This window comes from Arachis duranensis, chromosome 9 (genome assembly GCF_000817695.3).
Source record: "Arachis duranensis cultivar V14167 chromosome 9, aradu.V14167.gnm2.J7QH, whole genome shotgun sequence".
Taxonomy (NCBI): Eukaryota; Viridiplantae; Streptophyta; class Magnoliopsida; order Fabales; family Fabaceae; genus Arachis; species Arachis duranensis.
The window spans coordinates 60,994,623-61,006,090 of record NC_029780.3 but is presented as its reverse complement, the minus strand read 5'-3'; the positions used below and the strand labels follow the sequence as shown (position 1 = coordinate 61,006,090).

Below are 11,468 nucleotides of genomic sequence, written 5' to 3'. Positions count from 1 at the left end.
AGTGCATAAAGGATAAGGATGGAAATGTGTTAGCTCAAGAGGAGAAGATTAATGAAAGGTGGAAGAGCTATTTCTACGAGTTATTTAATGAGGGACAGAAGACTCTTCTGAGCCTTGGTCGGTTATCCACAAGGGAAGAAGAACAAAACGTTGACTATTATCGAATGATTCGAGACTTCAAGGTAAAAGAGGCTCTAAAGCAAATGAAAAATGACAAGGCAGTAGGACCTTATAATATCCCGATTGAGGTCTGGAAGGGCCTTGTAGAAAAAGGCATCAACTAGTTAACCAAGCTTTTTAATGAGATTTTAAGGTCAAGAAGATGCCTGATGAGTGGAGAAAGAGCACTTTGGTACCTATCTACAAGAATAAAGGGGATATACAAAGTTGCGAAAATTATAGAGGGATCAAGCTCACGAGTAATACCAGAAGTTATGGAAAAGGGTGATAGAACGGAGGTTGAGAAAAGAGACACAAGTAACAGAGAACCAATTTGGATTTATGCCAGGCAAATCTACCACTGAAGCGATATACCTATTAAGAAGGATGATGGAGAGGTATCGTAGTAATAAATAGGATCTACATATGGTGTTTATTGATTTGGAAAAAGCGTATGATAGGGTGTCAAGGGAGGTCTTATGGAAGGTTTTAGAAAAGAGGAGAGTAAGGATCGCATATTTTCATGCAATTAAAGACATGTATGATGGGGCCACAACTAGTGTGAAGACTCAAGGTGGTGTGATAGAGGAATTTTCTATTGGTATAAGATTACACCAGGGATCATCCTTAAGTCCATACATTTTCACATTAGTCTTGGAAGTACTCACAGAGCACATCCAAGAGCCTGTGACATGGTGCATGCTTTTTGCCGATGATATCGTCCTTATGAGGGAGAGTCAAGGGAATACCTAAATAAGAAGTTGAACTTATGGAGAGAAGCTCTAGAAGGGTATAGTTTGCACATAAGCCGTAACAAGACGGAATATATGGAATGTAAGTTCAGTCTGAGAAGGAAAAACCCTAATATAGAGGTGATGATTGGAGAAAACATCCTACGAGAAGTTGAAAGTTTTAAGTATCTTGGGTGCATCATACGGGATAATGGAGAGATTGAACATGATGTAAATTATAGGATCCAAGCAGGTCGGTTAAAATGGTGGAGTGCATCTGGTTTTATATGCGACAAAAAAGTGCCTTTAAAACTTAAAGATAAATTTTATCGTACCGCTATAAGACTGGCTATGCTTTATGATACGGAGTGTTGGACGGCTAAAGGGGAGTACGAACATAAGTTGAGTGTGACAGAGATGAAGATGTTGAGATGGATGAGGGGTCATACGTGACTGGATAAAATAAAAAACGAAGATATAAGGGAGAGAGTTGGAGTAGCACCCATTGTGGAAAAGATGGTTGAATCGCATCTCAGGTGGTTTGGACATGTGAGAAGAAGACCGATAGAACACCCAGTCAGGAGGGTGGATGAGATAGAAGATGAATAAGGAGCGAAAGACAGAGGAAGATCTAAGAAGACTATCCATAAGGTGGTCAAACGAGATCTGCATATAAACGATCTCTCTGTAGATATAATACATGACAAAGCACAATGGCATCATTTGATTCATGTAACCAACCCCGCCTAGTAGAAGAAGACTTTGTTGTTGTTGTTGTAACGTTTAAAAATTGTCCTACTAACATCAGTCAAATTTGTAAAGTTTGAAAATTAAATAAAGACAATTAAAATTCTATACACTAAATTAAACTCATGTGCAAATTTGGGACCAAATTGAATATTAAACTATTACCACACATTTTTTTTCCTAAAAAAAAAAAACAATAAAAATCCCCTATTTCTAAAGTTGGAACCCTACATTACACAAAATCCGACATTCCCAATTATCACTCCTTCGGAGTTCAGATCTATAAAACAATCCCATAAATGTCTTTCAAAACCACCGCCAGTTACGGTGCTACAACCACGCTCACTCCTACTCAACCCTCCTCCGGTCCCTCCAACCTCACGTTCATTTCACGCGCCAAGGAAGCCACCACCATAAACCCAACCCTCGCCACCGCCGCCGCCGCGACAGCGACAATCTCCAACACCGCCGCAACGACGCGCCCATGGCGGGAGCTTCTAGACCCTTCCGCACTCTCCCGACCTTACTCTTACTCCGACGCGATGCTCCGCGTTCGTCGCAACCTCTCCCACTTCCGCGTTAACTACACCGCAGTGATGCTCCTGGTTCTCTTCCTCAGCCTCCTATGGCACCCTTTCTCCATGATCGTCCTTCTCCTCCTCCTTGTCGCCTGGTACTTCCTCTACTTCTCTCGTGACAGACCGCTCTCTGTACTCGGCACCGTTCTTGACGATACAACAGTTCTCTGCACCCTCGCGCTTGTGACGGTTGTGATGCTTGTGTCCACTCACGTTGGGACCAACGTGTTGGTGGCGCTCATTGTTGGGGTTGTGGTGGTTGGGATCCACGCGGCGTTTAGGGTTACTGAGGATTTGTTTCTTGACGAAGAGAATGCGGCAGCAGGCGGGTTGCTCTCTGTCGTTGGTACCCAACAGCATCTCAGAACGGGTTATACCAGAATTTGATTGCAATTGAGTCCTCAAAGTTCAATTGAAAAAAAATTCAAGTGTGAGAATTTCTGAAATTTCAAGATATTCTGTGTGTTGTTTAGTTAATTAACTATTTTTACTTTTAACTGAACTACAGTAGTTTCATGCTACCACCTTGAATCTTTTGTTCAATAAGGATGGAAAGTAGGGATGTTGTTAATGGCGGTGTCTGTAGTGATTAACAGAAAAGCTCCATTGAAAATTTCAATGCATGATTTATCTATTATTTTACTTGTTCAATTTTATTTTATTTTATTTTTAAAATTTTTTCGGCAAAATCCTAGTTCTTTTTCTGTGTTCAATTAGAGCTCGAAAGCAAGGATATAAACTCGTTTCGATGATTTAGGGGGTTATCTTTTCAATCTACTTTGTCATTGAAGTTCATTCCATAGTTACATGAATTTACCATTTAGGTGTACCAATTACTGCACCAATTTACATTTCATCTGTTTACTGGAATACAGTAAGTATATTTTCACATAAATTTTTAGTGGCATACTGCATATCTGTTCTCGTACCGGAATGTATTGCTTTCCATGTAACTATCGACCTCATTCAGAAGAAAGTTGTAGGTATTTCTGTTAGTTCTGATTGTATTTTTTTTTCGCTTATGCTATACACTGTTAACCAGATTGGTGATTATTGTAGAGCCATTTATTTATCACTTCTTTTTGGGTTTTTTCTAAAGAGAGTGAATTTTGATCATTGCTGCGAGTTGCTGGTAAAGTGACGAAGAGATAGACAGGGTGGAATCTGAAAATGGAGAATTTTGGAAAGAAGGTTCTCAGAATATTATAAGTTTACTTAAAGGCGAATTCCAAAACATGGTTTGATAGATGATTGTAAGTGGAATAGTGTGGTTGTGGATGAAATGATTAGAAGCACATGTCTAACAGAATTAGAAATTAGAGCTTTGCTATCTTCTGGTTTTCTCATGTGTTAGGCAAGAGAAGTCCACTGCAATCATTTAATGGTTTTGAGCCAGTATTGAGTGAGTATTAGTGAGAAGGTTTTTAATAGCATGCCCAACAATCCCCAAAATTCCAAAATAGAGTAAGAATTCAAATGCATTCAATATATAGAAAACATTCTCTTGTTTAGAAATTAGGATGATGTTTAGCAGGATTGATTAAGAGGATCTATCATTTTCTTGAGTGCACTGTTCTAAGAACCGGACTGAATTGGCCGGTTTGACTATATTAATCTAAAATTGGCCATCAAATTGGTTCGATTCATGGTAAAAACCTATCCATAGTAAACTGGTCAAACAATTAGTTAATTTAGTTAATTGGTTGAACTGATTTGTTTTTTTTCATCAATTAACCAATTTAAAATAACAAAATACAAAAAAGTTAATTTTTCTAAAAAATTATATATTTTATATATAAATATTATTTCATTATATCCGGTTTAATACCGATTGAATCTTTAAATTTTTAAACTTCTAGTTGTATTGGTTTGATTATTAGTTCAGTATTTATAACCTTAGTGAGATGCCTTGACTCTTTATAGATTTCACCAGTTTACTTACTCAAATTCAAAATTTACTATATTGGTCTCTGAGGTTTAGTTCTGAGCTCCATATTGATCTTTGGACTCTTTTTAGTACTGAGTTGGCAAATGAAGTATTGAATCGACTCTAACTTGCCACGCTAAACACATGGCTGAGCGACATCATTTCGTTTTGTGACTTAAATAAAGCAAAAACAAGAAGACGAAGAAGAGTTTATATAATGTGCAAACCGTTTTATTTCTTAGTATTCTCCAAAATGACCGCATTTTTGTCTTGTTTATGTTCTAAAACGAAACAATATCATTTAGCCATGTGTTTATCAAGGCAAGTCAAAATTAGCACATTATTTTGTTCATTAACCCAATGCTGAAAAAAGTCCAAGAATCAATATGGTGTCGAATTTGAAGGATTAAAATAGTAAAAATCGTGAATCTCAAAGACTATTATAGATATTTAGTCCAATCAAATTTCACCATTTAGATGGGGGTATAAGAGCTTAATTGGAGATGGCTCTGTTTTCTTTTTAGTCCCTTCTTCATATTGGACTCGGGTATTTGTTATTTTGGTGGTATATCCCTTCAACTTGCATGCTTTGGTCTTTACAGACCCTAATGTAATTTATTTTTCATCTAATGAAAATTATATTCAGATAAAAGAAAAAGTTACTCTAATTATGTATACTTTTTTTTTTATCCCTGGACGGATCGTAATGATGTACTTTATGTTTGGTTGTTTAATTGATGCGTAACTAATAAAAATGTAACGCATATGCATTTTTTGCCAGTTTATAAGATATTGGGATAAGTTCGATGCCCAAGAATGTGTCTGATTTGGGATAAAATTTGTATGACTCACCGCTATCCTATATCGAACTTACATATACTAAGTCATCATCTCATTGCTATACCGGTCACATTGTCCATCTGAGAGGTACTAACGATACTTGGTAGTTAATATTGGTATTATTGTCCTTGGACAACAATTATTTTGGCAGTTTCGATCTTTCCTTTCGGCTGTTAGGTCTCTTCATCACATTTTAGAATACTGCTTTTCTTCTTTTTTCCAATTTAATTCTTCGCAATATCGTATGATAGGGCATATTTTTGGGCACACGTATCATGTGTTTATTTGCTATTGAAATTTCTCAACCTGGAGCATTGTTATTAAGAACAACTTTCATTATTTGATCATATTATGTCTACAAAAAATAAAAAATAAAAAAATATAGAATATAAATATTGGTAGGATATTCTTGGCTTTAGGTGATAATATTCTCTTTTAAATCTTGCCGTCCTCAAGAACGTACATGGTTTTGGGTTTTATGAAGGTCTTTAATTTTAGTTGAATAAATTATGAAAAAAGAGGATGAGACGATGCAATCTGACTGAAAGATAGTTCGGTGTATAAGCATCTTGCATTAACGTAGGATTAAAAAAAAAAACACACATTTAGAGAGTATAATATAAGCAATCTAATTTGAGAATTATAATAATGGCTATTTTCACCTGATGCTAAAAAATAAAATATTCCACTTACGATCCTAATAAAGATACATGACCATGAAATATAACTTGTTTATTATGTCTTAATACAAAGTTATTAAAAATAAGAGAATTAGCTGGCGTTTGGAAGTAGAGACTGAAAATAGAGACAATGACTGATATTAGAGGACTAAAACTTAGTATTATATTTACTGACTAGAGATTGGAATTAAAATTTCAGTCTCAAGACACAATCCAATTCCTTTAGTATCTTCAGAAAGTAGAACTGCAAGGAATTAATTTTTGTGGGGACAAAGACTTTAACTTTAATAATATTTATTTTTTAAATTATCCTCATTCAACTTCTTAAATTCCAAATCTAGTTCCATTTTTCCTTTTCCAACAAGTTACTGAGACATCTCAGTCCTGCACATTTTATACCAAACACAATATAAGACATAATTCAATTCTACATATTCTACACCAAACACAATACAAAAATTTAAGTTAATCTTAATCTCCGTCTCTCAATCTTTTTTCCAAATCCAACCTTAGTAACAATAGATTTAAGTACTTTATACAAGGTCCCAGCTGTCCCACGTTCAAATTTGATTGTTAACAGCGTACACGGAAGTAAGATAAGTTACTATTTTTAATCATGAAAAATTTAGTGCAAACAATTCTAACAATGAAAAATATAAAATATATATCCATCAAAGATTGGAATAATTAGACAAAACTAACCCAATCTTTTGATAGTTATCATGTTAATGGAAGAGTTCAAGTCCAATTGTTGAACATATCAATCAACTGAATTACTGAAATGAAATGGCAACTTATATTTGTCTAAAAAACGTACCAGTCAATGCTCAACACAATTTTTTTATTTTATTTTATTTTTTCATATGACAGCCACTTCTATCTCAACAAGATTTAAGAGTAATGCAACTAAAACACATGCTGTTATCGCTGTTACTTATCCAAAGTGACAGATTTTTTATAGTCATAATCAACAAAGGTCATTAAAGATTTTCTTTAGGATAAACTAGAGAAGATAATGACAAGAGAATAATGAAACCAAAGACATGCAGAAAAAGAGGTCCATTTCCACTAGAGTTCAAGCAAGAAAATACTCTAAACATGAAATGAAATAAAACATGGGACAAGAAGGCTACTAATCCTCCTCGAGATTGATCGAATCCTTGAACTTCCCATACAAAAGAAATTCAATCCACAATGAGTTTGATCTTGATCCAAAGTTAATACGTGACATATAATCACTTTGAAATTGGGATCTTATGAGTTGTGTGGCTTTGGATTAGAGATTGTGCTTCATCTCTTTGCATGAGCATTGGATCAAGGAATTAGCATTTGATCATGAATTGAGAAATTGAGTAACTAAGGAATTGGAGCTCAATTACATGATCTGTCATGGATCTAAACATTGCATGCCAAAGAGAGAAGAGAAGTTCATTAATTCAGGAAGATTCAAGCATCTCCAATCTCTAATGAACCTCACCCATTAGCATTTCCTTACTTCATTCTATTCCCCTCCCTGATTGTGATTCTTTTACATTTCCTTTACAATTCCGCAATTTAATTCCCTTGTCATTTATTCTTCAGTAATTTACTTTCATGCACTTTCAATTCCCAGTCCTTTACCTTCCGCCCCTTTACATTTTCAGTCACTTAAATTCTTGTTGCTATAATTCACCAAATTCTCATTATCTTGCTTGTTCAACTAGAATCATCAATAGATTAAAGTTGCTTAATCAATCAATCCTCGTGGGATCGACCTCACTCTAAGTGAGTTATTACATGATTACGACCTGGTATACTTGTCGGTGGAATATTGAATTGTCAATTTCCGTATCAATTCAGCCATCTGAGCAACCACAAATTGTTTCTCCCCTTCAAGCTTTGTCAGTTTCTGGCTTGTCACCTCTTTCATATTTTCTATCCTATTCTCGACTTCATCCTTTGGCACATGTGCAAAGACCTCACCTATTTGAAACCAAACCACATCTTCATCTGTGAGAATCAACTCATTGCTCGCATCTTCCAAATTATCATTTGTTTCCTGTAGAAGAAATCATCCCGTTGCATTTGTATCACAACATCAAAAACATGCCAACCAGGGGCTTGCCTTTGCAAGAAGGTTGTATGGCTACAAAAATCAAACTAGGACAGGACTTGCAGAACAGATGAGTTTATAAATTCCATATCTGACATACAAAATGTCACAACCAGTCGTCCACATACTTAATTTTAGAAGATATATAATGTAATAAGATTGAATATATTTTTCCTCTCTACCTTTTCATATAATCTAATCAATTACTCAGGACTCTGTTGCTCTCAGTTTTGTATATTGGACAAACCGGCATGTTAGCCCACTGTTAATGAGTTTGAGAGGTAGGCAAAATGTTAAACCATTTTTCTTTCTTCTCTTTTTTCAATTAGATGCCTAGTTCTCCATAAAACTCATCACTAATGTATTCTCTGCAAGAGTGTACATTATCTAGGGATAGTATCTAATGTCATATTGATACTGATCAATCCAGCTAGGTTTTGTATCTACTACGTCACTCATAACATTCTTGCCAAATGAAAACCAACACACTCGCAAGTAAACTGCGTTTTGCCCATAGTTACACTCTAGCAGTACCCTTAGATGTTCCATTTTGGTTGAGTAAAAAACTATTCTGGCCGAAGCAATATCAGGTTGCCGACATACTGGTTCTTATTTTGGGCAGATTGATCAAGTGGAAGAATCTTTTAGGAATACAATTATTAGTCATTGGGGGACCATTTTTGTTTGCAAATTAATCAATCTTTAAAGATCAAAATGATGGTTTATTCTGTGAGGTCCTAGTTCTTAACTTATTATAGTGATGATTAAGGAATAAACTAAAACCCCACCCTGTAACTAAACAAGTAAATTAATGCATATTCGATTATTTCTTTTGTTCTTTCAATCCATTTCTACCATCAAGTTATAAACTATAAGGATGCATTTGAGTGCTTATTCTACTCATATACTAACAACTAAACTCAAATCAGAGCTAAATAAACAAAAATACAAAAGAAAAATGAAAAGAAACAAAAAATATGGTTACCTTGGCGATTTTGATCTCATCCTCAAGTTCATGAAAGCGATTGTTCAATCTTCCGAACTTATTGATGTTTTGCTGGTCCTCCCATGTCACTTCCGTGTTGGATCCTCCTCCCTTCAACGATGAAAAATGGAATATCATAAACTAGGAGGGAAAATAATAGAAAGAAGATTGCGATCCACAAAGTAACATTGATTTGAAGCTAGGGATTTTTCATTACCTGTTGCATGCTATTGACTCAATTTAGGGTTTCCTGATTCCAATCACAGTATCATTTTCAGTCATAGTTATCAGAACCGAACCGATAATTAACTCAGTTATACGACCGGGTCACTAGGTCACCGGTCCAACCAGTGAGTTAGACTCACCTGGTTCATCCGATCATAATTAAATAAAAATATAAAAATTATAAAAATAAGAGCAAAGCAAAGCTCCTTGGTAGAGTATATATATATTCAAGTTAATGTACATTTTGCATAAATGAACAGTAAACTTATCTAATACAACATTTTGAGTATATTTGTCATTTTAAAATGAAATATTCAAATGTTTTAAAGCAACACAACCCATCAAATGTAGGCAAAATTGGTCTTACTAAGGATATCAACAGAGGACTTGAAACAATTATTTTAAATATCCTTCTAATTTTAAGTTTGAGAATGCCTATTAGATCCAACTGAGTTGCAGGCTCAAAATGCAATTTTTCCATGTTGCTTAATTCCAAATTTTACACTAGAACAATGTTTAATAATTAAGTGCAAGATGTAATCACAGAACTCCCATAGAATTTAGAGTTTTATTTATATTCAGGCCTAAAAAAGATTTCATCTGCAATAGAATCCACCAAGGATTCTGCATAGTATATTTCCTCTATTATCCAGCAAATTCAACAACAAATTTAACTATTCAAGTATTCAACTCTGTTATCCAGCAACAAAATTCAACTCAATGATGTTATCTAGCAACAAAAAAATTTGCTCAAGTTCAGCAACAATTCTAAAAAAACCAAATACAACAGCAACAACTACCAGATTCAAGAATAATTCTAATTAAATTTTACTCAGCTACCACAACAATTCTAATTTCACCGAAATTGACACTGAGCCAGTGAAAGAACAGGGTCAAAAACTCAAAGGGAGCTCACCTGGTTGACTGGTTCTGAGACCGCGATGAAACAAGAAGACGACGACCACCACAACCTAAAGGAGCAGATGCTGCTTGACTGGTTCCGTCTGCTTCTGCCGCTGATGAAGCAAACGCAGGGGCACGAGACCGCGACGACAACCTTCAGTCTCAAATGAGTGCGCGACCGAGAGAGTGACGAGATGAGGCCGTGAGAGACTGAGAGTGATGACTGACGAGGTGAGAGGGGAGAGACGAAAGAGTGACGAGGTGAGGGTGACGCCGTAAGTGAGGGACCGTTGAGAGAGAAGAGACGAGGCTGGGGGTTGGGAGGTTCCATTTAGGTTAGGGTTTCATTCAACAGAAGACGGAAGAGGCCCACCCTGAAACGACGCCGGTTTCAGGCTTAAGAAAAAACCTGACCCAGACGGGGTTAAATGAACTGTCCGGGTCACCAGTTTTACGAAAACCAGTCGGGTTGAACCGACTTTTATTGGATCCAATGTTTGTTCGATTCGATGAGTAGTTCGATGTGGTCAGATAATTAGATAATTGGATTTCTAGTCAAACTGGCCGGATCGAGGCAGATTTGATAGTACCACTGGAATAATTTAGTATAAAATATAAATGATATTCATTGTATATTATTGTGATTCAATAATTAGATCGATAATATATACATTCTATAAAAATTAAAGTTGTGAGAACCAAACCGATTATTAAATTTGTCAAATAATTGGTTCAATGGTTCAATGATCTGGCTAACGTCGAACCATAGTTAAACTGATTTAATTAAATATAAAATAAAATTATTAAAAATTTAATATATAATTTCAAATACTTCAAATTTGAAACAAATTTAAGACAAAAAATACTTCAAATTTAGATAATAACTATTATGAAGTTTGAGCAATCTAATTGCACCTACTAACCAATATCCTAAAAGTTTAATGAATTAGGGGGATAAAAACTATAATCGAAAGTAGAATTGTTTACCAAAATGGCTCGAATTATAAACATGAATGTTCTTTAGGAATCAGTTTTGAGTATTTTTGTTTTCAAATATTACATTTGTTTATTGTTTTAAAGAGACAAAGTACCATAAACGATGTTTTCTTTGTATGCAGACAGCCAAAGCAAAGACAGCGTCAATTAATCAGAAAAGAAAAATCAAAGAGCTTGAAACGCAATTGAATGAGGCGGAGGATATTATAACAGATCTTAGGATAGAGTTGAAACAAATATACCATGATTTGGAGAAGACAAAAGAATAGTCAGAAAATTAACAATAGTCAACTCTTTAACTCAAAACAAAAATAGATCCCATTAACTCAAAATAAAAATAGATCCCGTTAACTCAGAGCAAAATCAGACCCTTGTTAATTTAGAAAATTAACAACAAACAACTCTATTAACTCAAAAAAATCAACAACAATCAACAATTAACTCAAGAAAATTAACAATCAACAAAGACAAAATTAACTCAAAGATAAAAAATGAGAAAATATTAAACTAAGAAAAATGATTCAAAGAAGTAGTGAACCAGTGGCGAAGAGATTGAGCTTACAGAGGGAGAGATGCAAGGAAAGAATGAACTACTGCAACACTGA

The 11,468-nt window shown here is 34.9% G+C and overlaps 2 protein-coding genes across 4 annotated transcripts; one reads left to right on the top strand and one right to left on the bottom strand.

Moving 5' to 3' along the window:
- Window positions 1–1,850: 1,850 nt before the first annotated feature.
- Window positions 1,851–2,717, top strand: LOC107465744 (PRA1 family protein F2). The gene has a single exon (XM_016084715.3). It carries the CDS (start codon window positions 1,937–1,939, stop codon window positions 2,600–2,602), a length of 666 nt encoding a protein of 221 aa, XP_015940201.1. The 5' UTR covers window positions 1,851–1,936; the 3' UTR covers window positions 2,603–2,717.
- Window positions 2,718–5,705: 2,988 nt separating this feature from the next.
- Window positions 5,706–10,250, bottom strand: LOC107465746 (probable prefoldin subunit 4). Of its 3 annotated transcripts, XM_016084719.3 has the most exons (4): window positions 9,881–10,250; window positions 8,957–8,989; window positions 8,740–8,850; window positions 7,055–7,700 (listed from the first exon to the last, which is right to left on the bottom strand). In XM_016084719.3, the coding sequence occupies exons 2-4, from the start codon at window positions 8,963–8,965 to the stop codon at window positions 7,443–7,445; spliced, it is 378 nt and encodes a 125-aa protein (XP_015940205.1). In that variant the 5' UTR covers window positions 8,966–8,989; window positions 9,881–10,250; the 3' UTR covers window positions 7,055–7,442. The 3 variants fall into 3 exon arrangements, with proteins under 3 accessions (XP_020987926.1, XP_015940205.1, XP_015940204.1); XM_021132267.2 differs by lacking the exons at window positions 7,055–7,700; window positions 8,957–8,989 and adding an exon at window positions 5,706–6,046; XM_016084718.3 differs by lacking the exon at window positions 8,957–8,989.
- Window positions 10,251–11,468: the final 1,218 nt, after the last annotated feature.

Bases quoted from the DNA above. Each gene is read 5' to 3' on its own strand.
- LOC107465744 (XM_016084715.3), top strand. From the start codon at position 1,937: ATGTCTTTCAAAACCACCGCCAGTTACGGTGCTACAACCACGCTCACT.
- LOC107465746 (XM_016084718.3), bottom strand. From the start codon at position 10,198: ATGGAACCTCCCAACCCCCAGCCTCGTCTCTTCTCTCTCAACGGTCCC. The intron at 8,851-9,880 runs GTGAGCTCCCTT...TCATCGTTGAAG, and splicing joins TCTCAGAACCAGTCAACCAG to GGAGGAGGATCCAACACGGA. The intron at 7,701-8,739 runs GTAACCATATTT...TTTCTTCTACAG, and splicing joins ATGAGATCAAAATCGCCAAG to GAAACAAATGATAATTTGGA.